Source organism: Cygnus atratus, chromosome 12 (genome assembly GCF_013377495.2).
Source record: "Cygnus atratus isolate AKBS03 ecotype Queensland, Australia chromosome 12, CAtr_DNAZoo_HiC_assembly, whole genome shotgun sequence".
In the NCBI taxonomy this organism is placed as follows: Eukaryota; Metazoa; Chordata; class Aves; order Anseriformes; family Anatidae; genus Cygnus; species Cygnus atratus.
Window position 1 is genome coordinate 4,815,912 of NC_066373.1, and position 25,646 is coordinate 4,841,557.

The 25,646-nt window shown below is 37.7% G+C and overlaps 2 protein-coding genes across 4 annotated transcripts in view; one reads left to right on the forward strand and one right to left on the reverse strand.

The window, feature by feature from the left end:
• Positions 1–7,929: 7,929 nt before the first annotated feature.
• Positions 7,930–10,801, forward strand: SDR42E1 (short chain dehydrogenase/reductase family 42E, member 1). The gene is made up of 3 exons (XM_035543856.2): positions 7,930–8,073; positions 8,412–8,513; positions 9,090–10,801. Exons 2-3 carry the CDS (start codon positions 8,446–8,448, stop codon positions 10,195–10,197), a joined length of 1,176 nt encoding a protein of 391 aa, XP_035399749.1. The 5' UTR covers positions 7,930–8,073; positions 8,412–8,445; the 3' UTR covers positions 10,198–10,801.
• A 4,857-nt stretch (positions 10,802–15,658) lies between these two features.
• PLCG2 (phospholipase C gamma 2) overlaps positions 15,659–25,646 on the reverse strand; it is a 62,549-nt gene continuing 52,561 nt past the window's right edge. For 2 of the 3 annotated variants that reach the window (XM_050713320.1, XM_050713319.1), the window contains 7 exons: positions 25,105–25,314; positions 24,351–24,496; positions 23,260–23,374; positions 21,744–21,911; positions 20,773–20,861; positions 17,121–17,305; positions 15,660–16,308 (listed from right to left, as the gene is read on the reverse strand). In XM_050713320.1, the coding sequence (XP_050569277.1) occupies positions 16,266–16,308; positions 17,121–17,305; positions 20,773–20,861; positions 21,744–21,911; positions 23,260–23,374; positions 24,351–24,496; positions 25,105–25,314 (956 nt within the window). In that variant the 3' untranslated portion in view covers positions 15,660–16,265. Of the gene's footprint in view, positions 16,309–17,120; positions 17,306–20,772; positions 20,862–21,743; positions 21,912–23,259; positions 23,375–24,350; positions 24,497–25,104; positions 25,315–25,646 lie in introns of all 3 variants that reach the window. The other variant, XM_035543855.2, reaches the window with a different exon arrangement.

Genomic DNA, 25,646 nt, shown 5'->3' on the forward strand with positions numbered 1-25,646 from the left:
AGAAAAATAGTTATGAAGAAAGCCAAGGCTAAACCATAGCCCAGGACTGTACAATAACACATCTGAACAATGGGGCTATGCTCTACAAATTGTCTATTAAAATCAGAGTACAAGTTTACAGTAATGCTAGCTAGAAAGTTAAGAGAAAAATACAAAGACTTGTAATAAAAAGGAAAGAATTTGAAACAACTATTTTCATCCATTCTTATGAATGCAATTATATACTTCTGTCATGTTGTTATAAAGTCTCCCTGCACAAAGTTCCATTTTACTAAAATGCCAGAGAACATGTAAAGCTTTTATAAAATCAGAATTTATAATGAAAGATGATGAATTATGATGAAAGAAGATGAAGCCTGATCTGAATGGTATTAAAGGTTTGCATTACATTTAGTATGTCACCTGCAAGAGTACAGCTCATCTACTAAAATTGGATAGCTCCATCACCCAGCAGCTTCAGAAAGTGTAACTGCAATACGACAATCACAGCTCAAAGGCTGCAAGTGCAGCCAGAGAATACATGCAACAGAGGGAAAAAAAATTACTACCTCAACCTTTCTTAAGAGTGCTGTTGTGCAGCCCTCCAGCATGATGTGCTAAGTGGGCTATAGCCACCATGCATTAAGTATATTCTATAGTATTTACATACATAGGTTTAGTTTAGCCTTAATTTTTGTACTTAATATTCCCCTTTTCACTCCACAAAAGAGGAAAATAAATTAAAAGTTCATACTCCACAGCACCTTCATCCCAAGATATCAGGCCATGATGTTAACTTTGGCTATTACGGCCAGAAGCAACCAGTGGGTAACTTGTTAAAGAAATTTAATAACACCAATAATCTAATAATTTTAGTTTTAAGAAGTATAAAGTATGGAACACACAAATGATGTGATTTTGCACAAAGATTACAGATCAAAACTGGATTCAGTGGCAGCAGAGATGCTTTCTTAAAGCACAGTCTACAGGAATTGGAGGCCTGCCTCCTTATTCAGTCCTGGTTGGACTGCTTTACGTCATGTTTATCTTACCAGAGATAATAAGGGAAATAAATTTGCTGTCTAAACGGGGGCATTGTTTGTAGCCTGCTTTCAAAAGGGCCATTCCAACTTTGAAATTCTTTCCGAAGTTAGTAAACTTTAGAACACAATGAGAAGCACTTCCCTGACAAAAAAATAATAATAATAATAATAATAATAAAAAAAAAAAAATCTGGAAAGGCAGAAGCACTGTGATCCCTTTGCAAACACAACACAAGGAGAGTTTGGCTGCATAATGTATTCTCATTAACACTTACAAACTGTGACTCATTTTGTGTTTTTTTTTTTTTTTTTTTTTTTTTTTTTTTTAATTACAGTTATGGAAGGCATTTTCTCCATAAGCAGATAAAACATCTCGGAAGTTGAGATGATTCTGACTGATAAGTTACAATGTGTGTGCTACTTACGTGTGATTAACCGCCTGATTTAGTTGATGCCTGTTCCTAGAACGGATTACCTCCACTTATGATGTTAGGAAAAAGAGCCAGGACCAAAACTACACGAGAAACACAAACAGTGAAGTCCTTTGGCTTTTCCATTAACCATATGGCACTCAAGGGATTCTCACTGGTCATTCAAACTGCATTCCCAGGATTTTCCAGAGTATTTTTAAAGGCAATGTCAGTAACAGACTTGGGGAAAGAATTTTACTAGGTAATGCCTTCCTTTTAAAAGTGCTAAAATGATGACTGCTAAAACAGACATTCTTATGATAATAATAATTGTAAGTTGTTAAAGCTGAAAATGTAAATTGATTAAGCAATAGGATTTCCTCTATAACATTTTGTTCAGATAGTGTATAAAGAATTTATTTGCAGCATTTTTTTTTTTGTAACTTTAAGATTGCATATTAGATGTGCAAAACTTTCATTATACAGGACATCCAGTTTCTAGAATATGTCATTCTTCTAAATCATTCAGAAGAACATTTCAATTTATACAACTTGTCCATAATGCATCTGGTGTTGTATTCTTACGCATTCCTAGAATGAATGACAAATTAAGCTGATGTACTTCCTGGAATTAATCCAGCATTCTCAACCAGCACAAATCCTGTTTCAACTAGCTGGATACTCTCTGAAAGATAAAGAAGAAATACATTAAGTACAAAGCCCAGTCAGAATTCCTTTGCTACAAAAATCAAACAAAAAATCATATATTTGAATCCCACAGGTATTCAGGTCTTGCTTTTCCCTCAAAAGTAGAACAAATCAAAATTAGTTATAACCAGACGCTGCACCCACAATTTCTGTTAAGTGGAATGAAAACTAAGAGCAAAAATATCTTGCAGAAAATTACAGTGTTACAGCTCTTGCACACTCCCAGTTGAATAGTTCCCACTTTGAACATATCCTTCACGTTACCATTCTAGGATAAAACATGTCTGAATAAGACTTTTGAACAAGATAAATGTATTTTATAACTAGCTCGTCTTTGAAACTTTAGTAACTGTGCCCCACTGTAGAGTAAGGGGATTTACCTTGTTTTGACAAAGAGTCTACAACCTTCAGAATTTTGGGTTCTGAACAACTCCATTTCAAAGGCCCGGCTTTGTGCCAGAACCACTTAATTTGAAATGGCTCAGAATGAAGTAATATATCAGGCCATGATAAAATGTTTACAAATTCTGAATTCTACTAACATTAATTTCATGGTACAGATAAATTATACAGATACATAAGAAAACTGTTATTGTAAATACCGAGATGCCATTAAGTAACGCTTACAGAGGTTATCTAATTTAAATACAGCTGCAGCAAAAAAGAGATTGCATCCTTTTTTGAAGTTGTTTTCCTTTACTTTACTTAGATGTTCAACTTCTTACCTAATCCTTCCTCTGCAAAATAATGTAATTTTTGCAATGTTTTCAAGGTAATTACAAAACTAAAATGGGCAGTATTGTTTCTGATGCCAGTGCCTGTCCTGCTGTTACAAGTGCCAAAAAAGTGAAAGTGGAGTTCCTTCTGACACATCTCTTCTCATCCTCAGCACTGGTACCTGCAGATTTGTTATTCACAGATAGAAAATTAACATAGTACGAGATACAGATTAAAGAACATATTTTACCTCCAGTTTGTTCTACATACAGTACAGCACATGATTAGCTGCTTGTGAAGCCGAACTATCCTTTAGATCCCTCCAAATGATCAAAGTAATACATTTCCAACCATCAGCTGGATGTTCACTTATTAGTGTCAATGATTGATAGCAGACTGACATTTTGTTTTTGCTAGCTAAGTAGGTAAAACTTCTGCAAACCTACAGATAGCAGAATTAAATTAGAATTTACTACAACAGGGAAGCCGTTCATCATTATCAGCGTGGTAAATCAGGGCAGCTGGATGCACTTGAATCACACTTGAAAACTAATCAGACAATTACTGAAATGTAAGTGTATAATTCTGTTCGAAAGGAGTTGCCCGTTTAACTTAGGAGAAGACTTCCTTTAAGTGACTGAATCAAACACATTCAGAATTGCATCCCAAAACCTGTCCTCCCTCACTCTGAAAGCAAAGACATCTGTGAAAGTCTTTTCAAGAATATTTTGCTAGCCTTTTCATCAGATGTTTCTCAATGCACTAAGTTTTAAAGCATATAATCTTTTCAGGTACAAAGGGGCTCAATACTTCAGCCCTTAGAGTCCTATGTACTTCCTTTGCATTACAGAAATTATTCATGAAGTAAAGGCAGAGGTTAGGCTAAAAATTGGCCTTTTACCTACGAGGCACCTCAGTGATACTGGATAACATGCTTTTGTACTGTTAAATACTAATATGTTTGTAACCTATTTTAATTTAAATACTAATAGGTTTGTAACCTGTTTTAATTATATGAATACCATTGATATTTCATCAGATTCTGAGGTAATCGTCTATGCTTTAAGAATCCTTGCAAAAATAATCCAAGACATTTTCATCGTCTTTTATAATAATGACTTTTCATATATATATATAGACTGATGCACTAAAGATGACCACAGTGAAACCCTGTTATAAAATTCAAGATAGTCATGGCATGACCGCCTAGGTTATGTCGTTCTGATCTGTGAACAGCTGTACGGAGGGAAAGTTGATTTCTGTCTTCCTATTGTTTCCTGATTCAGCGCACATACACTGCGTGAAACACCAAGATGGTAATTAAGCTGTAACGACTGTTACCATCACTCCAAATATAACGCTGATATTAACGATGTCAGATACCTGTGCTACATTAACACTATGGTACAACAGCACCCTCTCTCAGGGTGACTGCCGTTAGTGTTGAAATCCTTTCCCTTTCTCAATGCGGAACAGATAGGCTAAGTTTTTCTATTATTGGAACAGGAAAAAGAAACTCTAATACTTGGCTTGTCATCTCCACATCACCAAAAGTATGGCACATTCCACAAGCAATATCGATGGGGAACAGATATCCTAAGAAGTCAGTGGTAACCCTTTCTGAATGTCTAACTTGCATACTTTCCAAAACTCTTGAAGCCCCATACAACGGGTCTCCTGTTTTATCAATATTTGCGTAGCACCTCCAATTTGAGCTTCAGAAACACAAATGAAACAAGCACAGTGAAAAAGTGCTTCATTTGAGAACAGAAATCGATTTTCTGAAGGTCACTCAGAAAACCCCTATCCAAGCCAAGAACTCAGACTAGCATTTTTATTCATAACCCTGCTCTCCTTTAAAAATATTCCTTTCTAATCTAAATGGAATGTTTGATCCTAATTTTGAACATTCCTGTTTTCTCTACTTCTTCTCACAACACAGATGTTTTGTCTTGTTAGTAGTGCTCTAACCAATTGTTTTTGCACATCTTAGTAAGACCTCTGATGCAGCTTGTTTAGATCTAGTTTTGAGTCTTGTGCTTCTCTCCTAATCCGTTGGTTCAATGAAAAAAAAAAAAAAAAAAGCAGAATTAAATAATACCAAAAAGAAATCAATTGAGTAATATAAAAACAGTAGACTAAGGTTTATTTCCACAGATGAAATACTACTGCTTCCTGAGATGGTACTGTTGGCATGTTACATTCTGATGACAAAAGTAATTTTACTGGTGAAGTATTTTAAGTTGCAAATAGAATCTGATGAAGTAACATACAATAAAAGAAGAATAAATGAGTTCATTACTCAATCTTTCTACATTATGTGGTTCAGTACAGCTGCTTATTTAGCTCTGTGTAGTTGCTGATTTAAGGAGTTCTTTGCAGTCCGTTTCAGCTTCATTTCGTCTAAGGTTATGGCAGATAACACCCTATTTACAGTGCAAATGGTTCTATCCTGACATATCTTGTCCTAGCATGTAATTGCACATATCAATACAATCTCTTCAATCGACTGCAACACAGTTTGATTCTCTGCATTCTGGGATATATGCAAGATGTGCTATAGCATGGCACCAGCTCTAAATGTCTGGTTCTTTAAAGTGAAAATGGTAGTGGAGACCAGGATTACAGGTTAGAAAAAAAAAGAAAAGAAAAAAAAAGTCAAAAAAAGAAACAATCTCAGGCAGGACAAGCATTCCATCATACAAAAAGTAGAAGTGGAATTCTAGTTATTTGATGGTAATATACAATTTATGATACAGTCAAAAAGTCCATAAAATCTTAGGGAAAAACAGAGTCTCATAGGAAATTAATGAGATAGCATGAACAAATGGATTGTGCAAAATGTGATCTGTGTCAAGTTTTAAATTCAAATCTGTCACTGTAAAGTGAGGAATGACTGTTTCCTACTATGTTTAGAAGACCAACTAAATGAATAAATAAATAAATTAAATGACTTCATTATAATGATAGTCATTTAAATTTTACAATATCTTAACCACAGCTTTCTTATATTCATAATATTTACACTAATTATAACATAATCTGACACAATTCTTTCACTGTACATAACCAGGCAGAAAACAAGTAAAAGCAGAATGTAGATGAAGAGAGAGGTCTCAACCCTGCAAACTGTCCTGCACAGACATATCGCAAAGCCCAGGGGACAAACTGTCATACTGAAGTTAACCTATTCAAATGCAAGGATTTACCCACATAACATGGAAAGCAAGGTCAGAGACACAGTTCAGGTAGCTCCAGAATTCTCATATTTAGTAGTTAAGGATATATAAATGATTTTTTATTATTGTTTCTGAGCTAGAATTCTTATGCCTTTATGAATACACTGCAAGCTATTTTAAGGGATGCTTCAAGGCTGCCTCAAGACCCACTCTTCTGCGCCTACAGACAGCAGACAGGGAATTATAGCATCAGATATGACTGAAGGATGCCTTCTAAGCCAGACACTCCACACACCTACCTAGATGCAGCACCTCTGCATAGTCAGGTTGTTCACAGGCTGACCACAACTGATAAGCATATGACATGCAAGTCATTTGCTCTGCTCACATGCAACATTTGCTCTATGCCTGAAATTGCTATTTAAGAGCCACAGAGGTTCACCAGCAAAAAATAATTGCTAAAAAAAAAAAAAAAAAAAAAAATTAGTGCTCATAGTATTCTTTTCAGAATGTGCTTATTTTTAATTCTTGCCATTCATCAATCAAAATAAAACACAGCATATTTTGTCTACTTCTCTCAAGGTTTTGCAAAATGGAAACTCATGTTTTAAGTAGTTTTGACAGTGAATTCACTTTTTGAGTTCTTTTTGACATTCCCCAGGTGACTCACACTGCTTTGAAAGAAAAAGAGAAAATACTACAAAACAGACTTTGAAAGTGTAATTCTATGTTGTTTTCCTATTACTGCTCTCTCTTGTAGGCAGCTTGCACTGGATTTCTGATGCTTAACTCGGGAGCAATTCTGTTGAAGTCAGTCACCATTATACATTGCTTTCCTACTAGTAAAAACATTTCAGCCTCTCCATGAGATTAACACTCTTCTGTTAGCATGCTATACAATACAGGCTTGTGATAAATGAACGTTAGAGTAACTACACGTATTAGTTATTATTTAGCCTTTGTGTAGCACAGATTGCACTGTGAGAATCTGGGACAACTAGCATGACATCAAGCTGTCCCATTTCTTACTCAACTTTATGAGAAATAAAGTTCTTCCAGATTGATGACAATATAACGATAATGAGAACCTCTGTGCTCTAGAGGAGAAAGTGATTTATGTATCAAATTTTTGATCTCTAATGAAATCATCTTCCAAAAATAACTGTAAGGTCTTACATTACACTTTCCAAAACGTGAAGCAAGCCTGAGGAGGCTCTGTCACCAGGTACTTTTAACACACTTCTGTGAAAATGAGCTCCAGAAGCAGGGCACACCTCAAGCAGGTTCATGGCCCCAGGACACCACGAATACACAGCTCTCCTGAAGGTCACAACCTGTTTGAGGGTGGCTGCGGTATTTTCACACCGGTGTCATCAGCAGCACGGCCTGAGTGGAGCTAGACTAATTGGTGCAGTGTATTGTCTCTCAAGCAGTAAACAGAAAGATACTGGGTTTAGCGGGGGGGGGGCGGGGGGGGAGTGATTCCAGTCGTAGGCATGTGATGGAAACCAGCATTTAATAATGGGCTCCTGGTGAGGTTGTAATTACGGCTCTTTTTTGCACCACAGAGGCATCTAAAAGCTTTGTGCACACTCGGAGCACCAGGACTAAAAGAAAAAGACAATTAGAAATGAGGGAGAGAGAAAACTAGCTCTATTTTTATTTTAAACTATAAACAGTGGAACGTGACACAGCATGAGAAGGCTCAGGCTTCAAAGATAACTGGAGATTCCCCATCTTAAAGCGCCTCACAGTGAACACCAAGCTCTGCTCAAGCACCGCTGGGGAAGGAAGGGTGGAAAGCAGCATCTGCGGGCACACAGGCTGACACAGCACGGCACACTGACACCAAAACCCAACGCCCACCGACCCACTGCCCCCCCCGGGCCACCCTCCCCTCTTGGCGCTTCCCGCATAAGCGGCCGCCATTTTGTGGCGCGGCGCGGGAACTCCATTTCCCGTGGAGCCCGGCGGCCCCGCGGCGCTGCGGGAAGGCGGCGGCGGGCGGCGCGGAGCAGGGACGGGGCCGGGGCTGAGGTACGGGCCTGGCGGGGCTCCGGCGGTGCCGCGGAGCGGCCTCACCCGCAGCGACCTCCGCGGCCAAACGGGCAGGAAACGGCCGCGGAAAGCCGGGGAGGGATGGCTGAGGGCGTCCCCGGAGCTTCCTAATGGCAGCCGTAGAGTCGCTGTGTTTTCACAACAGGCAGCGCTTCTTCAGCTATAACCTGGCTTGGGAGCAATGCCAGGTTCCACCTTTCCTGGCATATGGTGGAAGGAAGGGCCTGAATCAAAGCATGAGCTACAGCTGGGAATAACTAAACGCATGTTAGAACTCAGAATGGATTTAACGTGCATTTTTACTATGTGTTTTATAGGTTGATCTCTTTAAACAGAACCAAAGGCAAAAGGATGGAGGCAGAAAATGTTGCCAAGAAAACAGTCCTCATTACTGGAGGAGGTGGCTATTTTGGCTTCCGGTTAGTGCATTAAATAGTTATTACGTACAAGAATAAAAGTAATAGAGCACTGTTGGTGAGGCAACAGAATCCGGCTGTGAAAGGAAATCTACAGGATTTGAGGCTTGAGATTCCTCACCTCGTTCACCCCATCGCCTGATGGTTCCTATTGGGGTCTCGTTTTTCAACAAACAAACATACACTGCTTCTGAAAGTTTTAAGCAATTACATTGTTCTGTTTCCATATGTTTGCAAGACAGTTAGTCTTGATATTTAATCAGCCTGGGCAACTTTGTAACAGGAATTTACATTATTATCCTTGAACTACTCAAAATATATAGGGAACAGGAGGAGAGAAATGCCTAGGTTCTTCCAGAAAGCAGATAGAAACACTAGTTAGTGGTGGTGTGTTTTTTTCTTTTATTGTAGTTTCCCCACAATGTTTTTTTCTTTTGTTTTGTTTTCCTCTAAGTAAAGATGGAGCCAGAATAAATTTAAAAATATATTAAAATAGTTAATAGGCTTCTCCTACCTCCAGGTGAAATGTTTCATGCGTTATTATGTTACGTATATAATGTGGTTCGTGTCATGTTTCAGTTTAGGTTGTGCCATATACCAAATGGGAGTTGATGTGGTTCTCTTTGATGTCACGAAGCCAGTTCAACCAGTGCCAGAGGGAATAAAGTTTATGCGAGGGGATGTCTGCTGTCTGTCTGAAGTGGAAGAGGCTCTTAAAGATGTAATCTGCGTATTCCATATCGCTTCCTATGGAATGTCTGGCAGGGAGCAGCTGAACCGAAAACTTATAGAAGATGTTAACGTGAAAGGAACAGAAAATGTCATCCAAGCCTGCAAGAACACAGGAGTGTCAAGTCTGGTTTATACAAGTACATATAATGTGATATTTGGAGGCCAGATTATAGAAAATGGGGATGAATCTCTGCCTTATCTACCTCTTCACCTTCATCCAGATCACTACTCCCGGACCAAATCTTTAGCTGAAATGAAGGTGCTGAAGGCAAATGGTGCTGAACTTGGAAATGGGAAAGGTATATTAAGGACTTGTGCTCTCCGACCAGCAGGCATCTACGGGCCAGGAGAGCAAAGACATCTTCCAAGAATAGTTAGTTACATTGAAAGGGGACTATTTAAATTTGTATATGGAGATCCTCTCAGTTTAGTAGAATTTGTACATGTAGATAATCTTGTTCAGGCTCACATCCTTGCCTTTGAGGCCCTCAAAGCCACCAAAAAGCACATAGCTGCAGGCCAAGCCTATTTTATTTCAGATGGCAGGCCAGTAAATAACTTTGAATTTTTCCGACCGTTAGTAGAAGGGTTGGGTTATAAGTTCCCAACCTGCCGCCTTCCTCTCTCGCTTGTCTATTTTTTTGCATTCCTTACTGAAGTAGTTCATTTTCTTGTAGGTCATGTTTATAATTTTCAGCCTCTCCTCACTCGCACAGAAGTTTACAAAACCGGTGTCACACATTATTTTAGCATGGAGAAAGCCAGGAAAGAGCTGGGGTATGAGCCTCAAAAATACAGCCTGAATGAAGTGGTTGAGTGGTTTAGAGCTCAGGGCTGTGGACTAAAGCCAAGAAAGTATACCATTATGAAGCTTGTTAGGAATGGAGGATTGCTCGTGTTGTTGATTGCCGTGGTAGTCGCATGGTTTCCATCTGCACTTACATTTTCACACTGAAAAATGAGACACTGACTATCATGGAGTATGGAGGACAGAATTTAGTTATGTTGAGTACTTGTTAATTTTGACAGGTATTTAAAAAACACATTTGTGCTATTCAGGTTACAAGATATTTACATTTCTAGCCCCAAGAAAGGGAACTGCTAAGTAAAAAAGATGTAATTTTTATACAAAATTCCTCTTCAAAGTGAAATCGATCAGATCACTAACAAGACGAAGCTTAGTACTACTGCAAACAGCATTTTATTTTCTGGTACAGTGGTACACTTAGACTGACCCTTCCTCCCCGACAATATTATACTCTGCCCTTTTATTCCTAAGAAGTTTCTGCTACATGATCCAGAGGAGAATAAACTTACTCTTTGATCACATTCCAAAACCAAATTCTGCTTTCCAGCTTGGATGTATATATGCCTGACCAAGAATTTGCCTTAGTTGCTTGATTAACTGTGTAAGTGGTAGACAATAAATGAATGTTTTGGGGTTTGTTTTGCTTTTTTAAAAAAATACATTCTGGTGTACTTCTCTAAGTAAACTCTGATACCTAATGACACTTCTGGAAAATGTTGAATTGTTAATAAAATGACAGCAAAGTGCTTGAAGCAACACAGCTCTGTAGATTTTTCAAACTACAATATGCCTGTTTAAAATGAGTTATCTAAAGTGCATTCATAAGAAACAGCTATGATTTTTCCCAGCATTACTGAATGGTTAAACAAAAAAAATTATCTAAAGGACATCGGGTAAGTGATCACACTCATGTTCCATTGCTTATAAAATCTTTTTAGCCTTTAATAATATTTCTTTAGCACCTGACAGCATTTGAAGAAAACTTCACCTTTGAAGCAGGATGATAAACACACTACACAGTGAAAGTCAGGATTTTGTGAAGTGAGTTTTAAGAATAGAAAATACTTTGCTAGAAACAGTAATGGTCTGTACTTAACAACTCCCTCATCTCTTTCAGTTTAACAATAGGAAGAGATGCTGAGAAACTTCACATCAAAATGTTAAATCACAAAGTTGTGTTCCCTAAACTGATAAGCATTACAGTTTCTCAGTATCTCTAGATAAAAACGCAGTCCTTCAAGAAGTTCACACTTCTTAGTCTTTCCATTTTAATAGCTGAAAGTACGCTATCTTAAATCAGTTTTATGCAAGTTCCAGTAACTTCAGTTCTGTATTTAAATAGGGAAACAAAGAGGAAGAGTCTTCTATTTCATTGCTGAAAGACTCTCAAAAAATAAAAATGGCTAAATAGAGAAACCAAGCTACAAGTACACTGCCATCTGTGTTTTGAAGATGGAGATATTTTCAGTTAACGTTGACTGAAGCCATTCTTTGAATGTTGAGTTTGTTTCCTCAGTTAAATTTTTTTAATCTTTGATAATTAGATGTTTAGTTTTACTTGAAATGTGATTTTTCCCCCCTTCATTCCTTCACCACTGTGCATACCATAAAAGAAACTTAATTTAATAGTTAATTTAAGGGACAACTGAAGACAACAATGTTTCAGTGTTCTACCATGCTGATGGCAGAAGGGCCACTTACCCGACGCCGTTAATATACATAATCATAGTTTGCAGAAAGAAGAATCTCGCTTTACGAAAAGATGGAAAAATAAAGACAGTTGTGATCTCATGAAAGCAGTGGGCTGCTGTTCTCCTCCCAGCAGGCCCTGTTTTTCAAGTGGAAACCACCTGGTTTGCCTCTCCTCCAAGTACCCTGGTTTTGACATAATGTTATCAGAAATAGATTAAGAGATTTTAATGCTAGCAGAAGCAATAGACAAAAGAAAATGTACAAGAAAGTGCACAAGCCTGTTGCATGGCATGAAATACCAATGTCATGGTTCTGATTCTTGTAAAAAGCAGACCTTTTGTGGAACAGAACTCCTGTGTCCCAGAGGAATTTCTTCTGCTATTTGCAATAGCTTGGGGAGGGGAGCGCGAACACAAATACCAAAACTGAAGCAGCAAATCCTCCTGCAGAAGCCGAGCTAAACACATGAAGCTCTTCATTTGTCTGGAGTCAAGGACAGAACTTCTCATTGATAACAGAGTAAGAGGCATTATTGTGTCCTAACTGCCCATGACTTATGCGTGAGCACGGGGTACTAAATTAGGCCTAGTTCAGAGAAACAAGCGGGAGCTTGGCAATGGTTATCCCAGACCAAAAAAAAAAAAAAAAAGGCAGAATCCAGACTACAGAAGAGATGAAGGATACTCTTCTTCTTTTACTTTCCAAAATGAAAAGAGGAAACGTGGCTTAAGGAGTTGAAAATTGCTTGAGTTATGTACGTACAAAGCCAGTCACAGCTGCTCTATTTCAAGTATTTTTCAATGAGAATTCTCTCTCCTCCTTCCTGTTTTTTGTTATTACTACTTTTGGATGAGCAGCTGAGTAAACTAAGGTAATTCGATTGTTGTGTCTGTTTCAAAATTGTCATCAATTATTTGTTTTCCTCAAGGTTAATTACCAGAAGAACACACCTAAAAACTGAAAAAGCAGAACTGAAAAATTGCTACTCCACCCCATTATTTAACAAATTGTAAAAAGAACAGTGCTGATGTTTTAGGTGAACAGTTTAAGAACACCAATATTCACAAATGAATAGGCGAAGATGACCATTTGGCTCGTCTAACAGCCTCCTAGATGACTTAGGCTAGAGATACCTCATATTGATTGCTACTCAACATGCATACAATTTTTAAGAAAAGACTGATAAAATTTTTCTTCCCAAGACTCCCAAGATACAAATAAATAAATAAATATGAAGACATCATGCTTTCCCCCAGCAACACTTACTCCCATACAATTAAGGTGACCTTGTCAGCAGAAAGGGAACATGCGTTCCAAATTACTACAAACTTCATCTTTGCCTTGTTTATGCTTTATTGTTTGAGTTGATACAAATCTGATACTCACTACAACCAAAGTTAGTATTTACTACTCCTGGAAAAGGTCAGTTAGGAGCTGCAAGTTATATGTGATCTTTGACCTTTTCCTTCTGCAGTGCTCGTTTGTATCCAGATGAAGTGCAACAACAATGACTTCTATGAAAGCAATCAAAGTCAGTTCATCTTAAAAACACAGAGATGCCGTTCTTCTGACCTCCAGCACGACACACCATAACTCTTAACAGACCATTTTTCAGTAAAAACACACTCATGCTGACTCAAATGGCTGGAGATTTTAAGTTGTGAAATTCAATAAACAATGCTTAAATGAAGAAGCATCTGGCATCATTTACATCACCGCTATCAAAAATTATTTATTAAAAATAAGTTATTTTAAGGATTTAAAATAGTTTCTGTAAGAATGTAACAATACAACAGATATTGTTAACTTCAAAAATTTATAAATGTTTTTCCTTCTAGATTATAAAATTAGCACACACATTCAAACCTAGTTTTGTATTAAAACAGCTGCAACTGTGAAAACGTTGCTAGAGTCTGCCCTGACAAAGAATTGAGAGGTGGGGCTTCAGAGTTAAAACACAATGCAAGAGAAGAGTTAGTACACAGCCTGACCCATCACTCGCATGTCAACCAAACAGCCAATGCAGTATTTTCTTTCTGAATACAACATAACGTTTATACTCAGAGGGGAAAAAGAAAGCCTTACTGTAAAATGAAATGGATTTTCATAAATACTGAGTACCACCTCGTAACTTTTGCCATTACATACGTGACATAACATACACACAACTTTCTGAAGGACTATAAAAGGTGCTATTTCTTATGCATTTGGACAACAGCAGCACAAGGAACTCATACGTTCATCGCACAATGGCTGTTCTGTGTCAGGAACATGCAAAATGAAAGTAGTCAAGACAAATGACCCACGTGGGCAATCTGGCTATGTCTGCTCTGGAACTGAACTAAAAAAATAAAATCACAACAACCTGGAGCTCTAGGCTTTGATCTCCCTCAGCCTGAGCATCTTATAGTCTCTTATTTTTTGTAATCAGTACAAGCCCAGCTGGTATTCAGCTGCCTACAGATCCAGTCCCGACTGCAGCAACAGCTTCAGGACCTTCCAAACAGGGCTTTGGGCCCCGTTGTCTGATCAATACTGACAACACAGCATTCTCAAAACATTAAATGAGACCCACATAGGCTGGTGAATGAAATATATAGCACAGGGACTGATCATATGACAAAACAAAACACATCTCAGATCACGCTACAGAACACGCATGCACCAAAGGTCCTCACCTTCCAGCAACAGCAACTGGGTCATCCCATCACACGTGGATACTGCAGATAAGCACAGCTTTACACAGCAGTATAGGTTATTGCTGTACCTTCAAAATCCACAGTTGACGATTTTTTTTTTTGCCCCCCCTCCCCCCTCCTTTTTTTTGGCATCCATCTAATCCTTGAAAAGACCAATCAGAGCTGGGGACTGAAGGGATTTCAGGCAGGAAGAAGCCTAGAATTACCTTTAACTTTATCCTCTTCTCTTTTCCAGTTCACTGATTGGTATTAATTTCTCCAGGAAAAAAAAATCTGCAGAAGCCACCCCACTGTGGGACACTATTACAGCACTTTCATCTCAAGATAAGTGAGACAAGACTCTTCTCAGAGTAACTAAAACCTCAAAGGGCTTCCTCAAACCATCACTGGTGAATGCACTATGGCATCAATTAAGTGCATCTTGAAACAACAGAAGTCACAGCATGAGGAGGAGCAAGAGCAACTGAGAACTGCTGAGGCAGCTTCATCAGGCAATGAATCCCAAATCCAAGCAGGTTTTCTGCTATCAGAAATACACCATGATGTATGCAACATTTTATGATTCAGACAGAACTTAACTCCTCTGCACACACATGAAAGGTAAACTCATGCATACAGATAGCAAAACTCCACCCATGTAGAGAGAAAGAAACTAGGAATTTGATAGTAGTAATGTAGTACTATCACAAAGATCCAACATATACACAAATTAAGGCAACTGGTTTTAAATATGCCATTCAAGGACTTTCATTCTGCTCTTGCAATAAAACACACTTGCTAATCTAACGAGTTTTCTCATCTGTAGCTCAATGCTCTTCATTTGATTAAAGCTGTAAGAATGACTGTGTATACTATCATTCTTGGATTAGATACATTTTGGGAAAACGGTCTACACATTTACAGAACACTATCATTTGACGCTACCATCTAACTAGGATTGCAAGATTAAAAATGGACAATTCATTTAAAAAATAATTTCTAAGCACATTAGCAGCTGAAAGGGTTTGCAAAATGATACTATACCAAAGTAAATGCTTTTCAGATTTGAAACACCTTTCCTTTCTGCAAACAGATATTTCCTACCACATATATTAAAACCTTTCCTTCCAGTGCTTTAAGGTAGGAATATAAATTCAGAGGGGCTGCAAACACAGGTTCACACATTGTTCCTTTCCTAAACTTTTCAAGAAGAAACAACTACAGTCACAGAGGATATTTGGTTTCAACAAAATTAACATTATTTGGTACTCAAAAAGAGAACAGAAAACTTATAACGAGACAATACAGTATGAGCTATTAGCTGCCCAAAATACTTTATACAGTATCGAAAGTACAATCTGCTGTAACATACATTAAAAAAGAAATGCTGGTGCAAAAGTGCTTTTACAGCATTTAATAAATTAAAAACTCACTACCAGTTAATCTTAAGGAGCCAGGTTGTTAAAGTGGTGAGGTTCCATGCATGTACATTGTTATGAATGTCTTATCTACAGCCTGTGTACACAAATACAGTAGATGATTTAAACTTGTGCTTCAGGTATTGATAAGAAGTGAAGTCTATGCAATTACCCACCCTCCAATTTTAAAGATCTTGAATACACAGAAGTCTGGCCTGCACAGAGGGTATGCTTTGTACAGAATATAAATTATTAGGAATTTAAACAGTTCTTCTTATAACAAGAAATTATTAAGGAAACCCATCTTTTCTCCTCCTCCTCTTCTATTCATTCAGCTTGATGAGATCTGCATGGAGTAGGATGACCAGGATAAATGAATATCTCCTCCTGAATTGCTCCATAAAACTTCCATCAAAGAATGACTGCTTTAGGAGTAGAATTTGCTGTTACTGACTTTCTTCTCTTTTAATCTTAAGGGAAAAAAAAAGAAAAGAAAAAAGAATGAACAGTCAAGTTTACTAGGAATTCCTCAGAAGAAAACAGTTTACTACATTCGTTTTACTTAGACACAAATGGCAAGTAACATATCAGCAACAAGTATTGTTTTTCCTGCAATAAATGGGAATAAACCAGTGATTCACACAGCTGTTCAGCACACATAAAAAGGTAAAAATATTTAAAGAAAAGTCTTCCTCCCATCCGATCAGCTCAGAAAGGAAAAAAGATCTACTTGACTGGTACAAGAAGCTTCTGTCTCCCTCACAATGCAAAGGCAGCAGCAAAGGAAACAGACCTTTCTCTCTTAAGCTTTGGATAGTGCACTGACACTTAGCTGATAGTTCTGTGCTCTAACAACTAACTACTGCTTTTATCTTTTGCAGCTTGTCTGTCTGGAAGCGTGCTTTGTTCCCACACATTTAATATGTTAATAGCACTGCCAAGGACATAATTCCGATATTGTAGGAGTAAGGTGGCTTGTTTATTTGACTGTACAGTCTATTTGGCTGTACATATTTCCAGGCTTTTCTCCTAGAAAGCAGGAGAAAAGAACAAACTCACAGGATTACATGTTTCATTGTGATCCCTAAAACCAGGATTTCACTGAGCAGACATTTCATTGGGTCTGCTGGCCTCTAGTGGCTTGCAGCCCAGCCTCACCTCAGATATACTCATCCTACTCCAGTCACTCGTTAGATGCTTGTTTTAATAAATCTGAGACCTCCTTACCATAAATCATGTTTGGACAGAGCTGCCTTGGGAAGGAGAATGATTATCAACCCACCTGCGGTTGCATGTCTCTTGATATATCTGTAGTTTGTGCTCATTCACATTAAATTCTTTTAATATAGCATCTCTGTTAGGATTCCTTAAATTCACATGGGTGTCATAAAGGAATAGCTGATTATTAAGCTCCTCCTGGCGTTTCCGAAGTTGCCGACACGAGGAATAAAGCTCTTCTTCACTTTCCTTCAAAAGAATATTGGAAATCAATGCACATTGTAAGACAGAACCAAAATGATACAGAACCAACAGACTTTGGGTGGTTATTTTGTTTTCGTAAACACATTCCATTGGTTTTCTAAAATTAGTTTTGTATGTTGTTTCTGCAACATTTATGGAAATAAACTAAGTAACTAAGAACACAGTGAAAAAAACCCTTAGGCCCATTATCTAAACCACCATACTGTCTAATAGGGGCATCAAGGACATTCCAGGAGTCATGCAGTGTCTGTATCTGAAACATGTTGGAATATTTTTCCATACACAAAGCATGTTAAGGAAAGGACAGCAAATGGTGTATCGCTGTGGGACATCAGATTATAAATTTTAAAAGACTTTTTTTTAAAAAAAAAACTTATTTTTGACTGCTCCACCATATTTGTGTGTTAGGTGACATATTTCTGGCGTTTTCCTATTGAAATCTAGACCGCAGATGGAAATACTGAATAGTAAATAGGATCTCTAATATTATCAAGTGTCAGACAATCAAGAAAGGACACATCCTTTGTTTCTGTGGAGCTATGACAACCTGCAAAGGAACTGGCTAAGTATTTAAAGTATAATTTGCAGCCATCTGAATTTCTGTTGTTGTATGTGGCCCACAGGAGAATGTCTCAAAATTATCCACAAGCATAAAATAATCATCATGATTCCCTTCATGACTCCAAATTGCTTTAATATTTCAAAGCTTTGGATGCACAAGCTGTCTCCTTTATCAAGTTACTAGTGGGGAATAGTATTGGCAGGAACAAAGTCTTAATTTTTACATCAGCAGCAAAACAAGATGCACATCCTACAAGAAATGACATGCAATCAATAAACGTTAACAAATCTCAACATTTTCAGAGATGGCATACTAATAAGAATGCCTCTTTTAGCACTCAGTACAGATCTAGGAAAGTTGTCATGTTTAGCAACACACCCATGGGGTTTCAACAGGTAGAGCTTCAAGATCCTTTCCTAACCCTTCTTTTTCCTCCCAAAACATAATCCTACAGCTCCCTGGTATGGCTTGAAGCAAACGGAGCAGCCTCAGTGCTATGCTACTGATTAAGTTGTAAAAAGCTTCTCCCTCAAGAATGGGATGAAACTTCGCATTCCCAAATCACAAAGGGAATAAGCAGATTGCTAATTACCAATTTGCAGGTATAATCATCAAGATGCATATGTGCTACTATTTGTTTGTGCAAAGCTAGACTTTAAAGTGATGTTTAAGAATGTCCACTTCAATCTTTATGTTAAAAACATACACTATCAAAGCTGACTGTAATCAGGAAGTGCTGAAGAGGTACACATACTTTCTGAAGCAACTAAATCAAATTTCAAACAAATAAGACATGCTTCTAAATGTAACAACAGCATCAGTAAAACAGAATTTCCGCAGTATCAGGAAGACTGGACAAAAACAACGTAAGGTCCCACATAATAATTCACACCTGTGAATGCTTACTTTGCAATATTCTTGCTTCTCTATTCCTAAAGAATTTTCACAGCCATCTGTAATTTCCCTTTATATCTTTGTATTTCATCTCCAAGAGTATGCAGATGGATTCTGTATATAAACAGGCCTGTTATTACATTATATCATTTTATGGAGGGTCATTTTTTTTTTTTTAAAAGGGGCAGAACAGATGGATAGAAGCTTGATCTTTCCTGATGCTTCTTGAATGATCTGGCAGAAGCTCTAGAAGTTGATTAACTATGGCAAATCTTGGTTTGCAGCAGACTGCCAAACAAAAGGAAAAATGTTTGAAAGTTCTCCTGCAACTGCATTATCACGCAGAGATATCAAACAGTGTGAAAATACAGAGCTGTACTTCATCTTCATTTGGCCTAAGCAGAAGGGGCTTCAAGAGTGTGAAATGTGCTACTGTCAAAGGACTTGGTGCTGACAGACTGGGAGACATACTACTGCTACGAGCAACACTTTAAGAGATACTCCTGCTCCAGGCAAAGAATGATCTGAATTTCTGAAGAGGAATTAGCAATGTAACTACGCATCATGCCCATGCTCGACAGTTTAGGCAATAGCAAGTTGTTACCAGTTTTCTCAAAGGAAGCAAGACAAAAATATGTAAGTTTATCTGGCCTCCTGTATCAGACTTGCATCCGTGGAATATGAACATTTCAAATGTTATCTTCAAAGGACATGGATCTCTTTTCTTTATACACACCCTTGGTCTTAGCTCCTAGACTTCTCCTTCTCTCCTAACTCTTTGCTAGCCACCAGAAGAAAGCTACCATGGCTACAAAAACTGCGATTACACACAGTCATTTTACATCACATGTTCATAAGGTGGCTTTGCAAAAATCTTGACAAAGGACATTTGAAAAAGAGGCTAACATTCATCTGCGAGGAATGTGACCGAGAATTCAAAAATTTCCATTTCAGCATGTGTAACTACAGGCACAAATCTCTCCAGAGACATAAAGACTTACTGTTAGCAGAATCTGATGGTTTAATCAGGAAACAACGTACACTGGTGTGAACTATAGCATAAGCCTAAATGGTTGTGAATGACTACAAATAATAGGTTGCACTTCCTCCCCCCACACTTCTGAATCAGAAGGGTACTGGAAAACACCCTGAAATCCTCACTTCCCAGAAGTGCCATAAAATTTCATCATTTGTCCTCTATGCCATTGTATTTAATAAAATATTATAATTTAAAAAATGAATATATAGTTATAATTGCATACATATTTAGTTCTATATAGTTACTGTATATTAATATATAAATTATATAGCATAACATACTGTTGAGGTATGGAAACAGTCTGAGAATAAACCTGCTTTAAATCAGCATATAAAGAAGCACCTCTGGAGCACCAAGAAATGCTCTTCACAGATCAGCCGCTTTAATGCCTGGCTTCATAAGCAAGGGATGCATCATCATCATTTTTTCCCTTATGTGTGTGAAAATACTAGTACTTCAGTCAGTTTTTTTTACAGAGGCTTAAGACAAGGAGATTAGAGCTTCAGTAGGAACCAGGATACGTCTTCCATTTGTTGGGTTATTTATGTTAATGAAATACTGGGAGAAGTAAATTTATCTTCTCTTCCTAAAGAGATTTTTTTTTTTTTTTTTTTTTTAAATGCAGGACCTTTAAAAAAATATTCTCAGAAGCGAAGGCCTGAATTTAGCTAGCTTTGCACGGCATCAGGTAGTTAACATTGGAAGACAAAAATGTTTGTAAAGGAAAAAAAAAAATAGAGGTAATTAGTCTTTGCTTCTGCATTATTTCTTTTAACAAGTGAGTAATCTGTGCTCCCCCCCAGAGGAGAGTAACTCAATTTGCATCACTGGTCTTCCCCAATAGCTAAAGAAGTATCAGACTATACCACATCAGAAAACTAAATCCTTGCTTCCCAGTTTCCACAAAGAACTGATAACATAAGCTCTAAGTGCACAAAACAAACCAATAGTTCTCACCAGAACTTGCTGCATTTCACAATGAATCAGAAGCGAGGCTAGCTCTATGTCTTCACTATAACCATTCTTGAGAGGAACTGATCTAAAACCTGGGGAAAACAAACAAACAAACAAAAACATACTCAAAGGAGAACTAGAGTCAAGGCAAATGGTTATCTGCAGTCATCAAAATGGTGCAAACAGTCCTAAGGACTAAGAGATTCTTCTCTGCTCAAATGCTCCATTGCCGAGAGCAGGCTTTGCTATGACAATTACAGAGAAGCAAAAGACAATAATGGCCAAAATGAGAAAAACAAGATTTCACATGCTCTTGAAAACTAAAGCCAGTTGTAGAGAGAATCAGAAAACCTACTTCTGCATATGTCCACAACTAAGGCAATTAATAAAACAAAGCCACTGACACCAAAACAGAATCTTCCCATATTTTACTCAGAGCACATAACGCTGTTGCTGAGATGTAGTCCATGGTGAAGACAGTTGAAGACACAGAAGTGGTATTAGTAAGGAGATAGGAATAATATCAAAAGTAGTGATCTTATTACTTTCATCTGAAACACAACACGAACTAGAGAGGAAGGAAGAACCTTTATCGGAATCTCCCACTTTCAGAACAAAGAAGTCAGAATTAAACCTCTGGGTCTACAGGTACACAAGAAACTTGTGTTTAACTTCCACAGAGTCACAGCACACTATCAGTAGCAATTTTAACATCTTTGTTGTGTTTTTTTGCTGTTGCAAATTTTTGTATGTTTTCCTATTTCAATTTAAAAAAAAATCAGAAGGTGAGGGGAGGATTATTTTAAATACTTTCACACTACGCACCCCTTATCATAATAAACAACTAAAGGAGCAGATCAAAAGAGCACTTCTCCTTTGGCATGTTATAGCTGCTACTGACAGCGAAATCACAATACAACAATGCTGAACCACATTTTTCTGATTTAGCCCCATATTACACCTCCTATTCTTACCTGCTTTGATTCCTTTGATAGGAAAGGTGGCATGTGCTAAGAAATTAGGGTCACTGAACATATCCTCCTCATAAACAACAAAGCGCAGAAACGCTAGATTGGGATCATAAATTTCAAATTTCACTTGCTCTGGACACGGCGCCCAAACTGGATTAAGGCCATTGTCGTCTGTAATGAAAAGGAAACATTTGCTGTATGAAGCAATAAATTCACTTCATTCATATATGGGTATGTATCCCTGGACATTTTCTGGGAATACAAAGGCCCCAAAATCCTATTTACCATCTGTCTCACGTTGTAACCTCGCTTCAGACAGTTTGTATTTGTTTATTTGTGGGGGGAGACAGGAGGAAGCTTGGCAGGGATGGAAATCCACGAAGAAAGGCTATTATTCATCTTTAAATATACAAAATCTCCTTGGATGTGTATGTGTAAAAAAAAAAAAAAAAAACTAATTCATTACTCATATTCATGAGCCTCATGCTCCATATCACTAAAAGCATGGAAAGTACTGGAAAGACTGATGTACAATTGCTCAATTCTCATACTCATTTCTGGAAGACCAAGTAACTTGGCATGTGCAATACTGCCCGGAATTTTACTGTCTAAGGTCTTGGTCACTCCCCACAAAAATTTAAAATCATAAACCTCTTCTCTGAAGTACTGAAGAGCCACAACACATATTTTGCTCCTTATTCTGTATTTATCTTCCACTGCTGTCTAAGCTGTAAGTTTCAGTGGCCTGGATAATTAGATTCAAAGCCTCGTCTACCAGAGGAACACTGCTACATCCAGATACATTAAATCATGAAAAGACAGCCAGTCAGTATATTAAAGATTGTTCTGTGTTATCTTCTTACATTTAAAATTCCAATAATCAATTTTTATTTGGCTGCTGGTGAGATACTGTCCCATTTCAGTGCACTTAAATGAAGCTCCTCTAAAGGCAAACACACACACACACACCCCTTATCCAGAACTCACCAGGAGCAAACTTTGATCAAACTTCTTCTGCTTTTCAGGTTACACTACTTTACAGCCATATATACCCAAGATGTCTCTGAGGGGATGCCAGTCTTCAAAACCCAAATTTAAATAAACACAGTCTGGATCTCACAGTAGTAACTCCCCACTGGGACCAGAGTTTGGGCAAATGATTATCACTGTGGGAGGCACTTTCAAGACAGCATTTTTTTTTTTTAAACATGCAGATTACGCAAACTTGTGCATAGGCAAAAATTAAAACAATTGTGACTTTCTACAAACTAACAGTTGAGGATTTTTTCAAAAATTCTGATATACATTTAAGTTTCTCAAATTAACTGGCACTGAGGCAACCAGGAAAACAGTAATGTATGACTCATCAGCCAAGAGCAACAGTTACCTAATTCCTCCCCATACAGGTAACTGACCAACTACAGACATTGTAAATTCATAATCATCACCTACTCATTTTATGCAAGTGCACTCAGAGTATAACCATGTCCCCACAACACAGAAAAGCACAGATACTCACTCACAACTGTTGTCTTGAATTTGTTGTTATCATATTCAGCCCCACAAATTTCTACCTCTACAAAGGGACAAGCAATGCTTCTACCAGGCTTAGGAAGATGGCGAGCACCCAAAACCTGCAAAAGAAACTGCGTTACAACCACCTCCAAAGGAAACTTCACACCGTTATTTCTGTGTGGAAGGTAGCCTACAGAACTGAAGGAGAATTCACTAGAGGAAAAAAAAATAAACCCAGAAACATGCTAAATCTCTCTTGAATATGTTTACATGTATTAAACTATCTGTGCCACCAATAATAATATCCTCCCACTCTTTGGGTGACTCAGTGATTTATGTAATGGCTGACACTCATTGCACAGAGCATGCAGCTACAGATCAAGTTCATAACACAAGTTTACTTATCTTTCTTCAGCCTTTATTACTTATCTACTTTAAGAAATTCCTGCTTTATATTCATGACCCCTGTTTACCTTGTCTCTAAACTGTGGTGAAAAGCAGTTAATGTGTTTCTTCCTTCTCAGAAAACATACTTTTAAATGACATCTGTCTTACTGAATAGCAACTGAGAACAGAAACAAGTTCAATTCACATTTGGCACTAGAAGACAACATATTATAATTTTTTTAAGTGATAAAACCCCATCTCTCTATGAGTCAGTGTACGAAATACTATGATGAATGGGGAAAAAATCAGTTTACTATTTTTTCTGTTTAGTTTCTCTCTTTCATTATAAAGATCTTTCATCCACACTGGAAATTTCTAACCTAGTTAGTCTGCTGCTAACCAATCTCCAATAGGACATTTCTATTAAGAAGTCATTAGGTTGGAAATGCACGTTAGTCTATTTTATTAACAATTATATAAAATTATCCTAGGATTGTGCTTTCAATCCTATACCATGTGCTTCATTAGCATAATAAAGATAGTGTTTCCTATCAGGAACCAGTGGAGTTACTTTTATTCTCCAACACTGACATTTAAAAACAGTATTTTGACAATCTGTCAGGTCTTGCTATGAAACATAATAGCTTTATTTTTAGTTGTATAGATAGTTATGACTTGTAAAAAACATAATTTATAAAGGAGATTTACCCTCACTGTCATAATCATCTGCAATTTCCTCTTCGATTCATTTGGCATTGGGTCATATTCTTCATTTCGCATGCTTTCTGGCTGCAGAACATAGCCAGTGCGTCCATTAAGTGAAAACAAGGCATGGTTCAATTGCATGTATTTATCTAGGGAGAGAGTTAAACAGTCATAATAGAAGTAAAAAACATTTGAATAAAGCTAAGGAACCACCAGAATAATGGCTCTTGTGTGCAGTTCCTCCTGGTTGCCAGTATCTCAGAAAGAGCTGGAAAGGTAAGTTGGAAGACTCAGTTCTCTTCAGTAACTGAATTTGACTGGGCATTTCTCACCAATTTTAATCCAAATAAATTCATCTCCATTCACAATTGGTTTCCTATCAGTGTGTCATAAGCTAGCTGGCCCTTATTTGGAAGTTGTGTACAGCTTTCCCTGTGGGTGAACAATGGTTCATCCACCTGAACTTCAGGATAACTATCTCTGCTTGCTTATCATGAAGAGATAAAGGTGGAATAAACCTTTCAGGGGTAACAAGTGGGTTAGTCTGACTCAGCGACAGGGAGACTGATTCTGGGGGACCAGCTCTAGCAAGGGAATCACATACGCAAGCTAACTTTAGTTTCTGCATCTCCCTTGTTGCTGTGAATTACAAATCAATAGGATAGCAACAATGATTAGAATGGCAGAGGGTCCATAAAGGGGCTTGTTAATGGTGAAATGGAAGGCAGATTAAACCCTTTTTCAAAGGGAATATTACCTGGAGTTTGGAAGTTAAGAGCCACCATCTGAGAGCCACAAAGCCAGAGGCGAAACGGGTCATAGTTCGATGAGTCAACCCTCTGCCCTTTAGGATAGACACGCGTCAGTCCCTTCAGGTTGTATTTCAGCAACTCAACTGGCTTTTGCTTAACAATATTTTCTGCCTTGGTTTCCACAAAAGAACGAATTTCTTTGAAATCAGGATTTTCTACAGAAGGGAGGGAGGAAAAAAGAGTCATTACATTACTAAAGGAAGGAGGAAGTTGACATTTATGCTGTATTTCTACTAACATTTTGGTTCACTTTGTTTTGCTTTGTCCTTTAATGCAGCAATTTCCACTGTTTTAATGCAGACACAGCAAATTGGTTGAACACCAGGTCTGAAAGCTAAAATTGCCTGCCTGCCTCATGTTTTGCAGCAGGACAGATAGTCTGTAGTCATGCTCTCATCTCATCATTGCTAATAATGCACTTCTGACCACTGCAAGACATATTTAAATGAGACATCTTTTCCTAGGTTTAAATGGAGAGAAGGGTGAG

Coding starts and splice junctions, on each gene's coding strand:
- SDR42E1 (XM_035543856.2), top strand. CDS start 8,446: ATGGAGGCAGAAAATGTTGCCAAGAAAACAGTCCTCATTACTGGAGGA. Junction 8,514..9,089: donor GGTGGCTATTTTGGCTTCCG/GTTAGTGCATTA, acceptor GTCATGTTTCAG/TTTAGGTTGTGCCATATACC.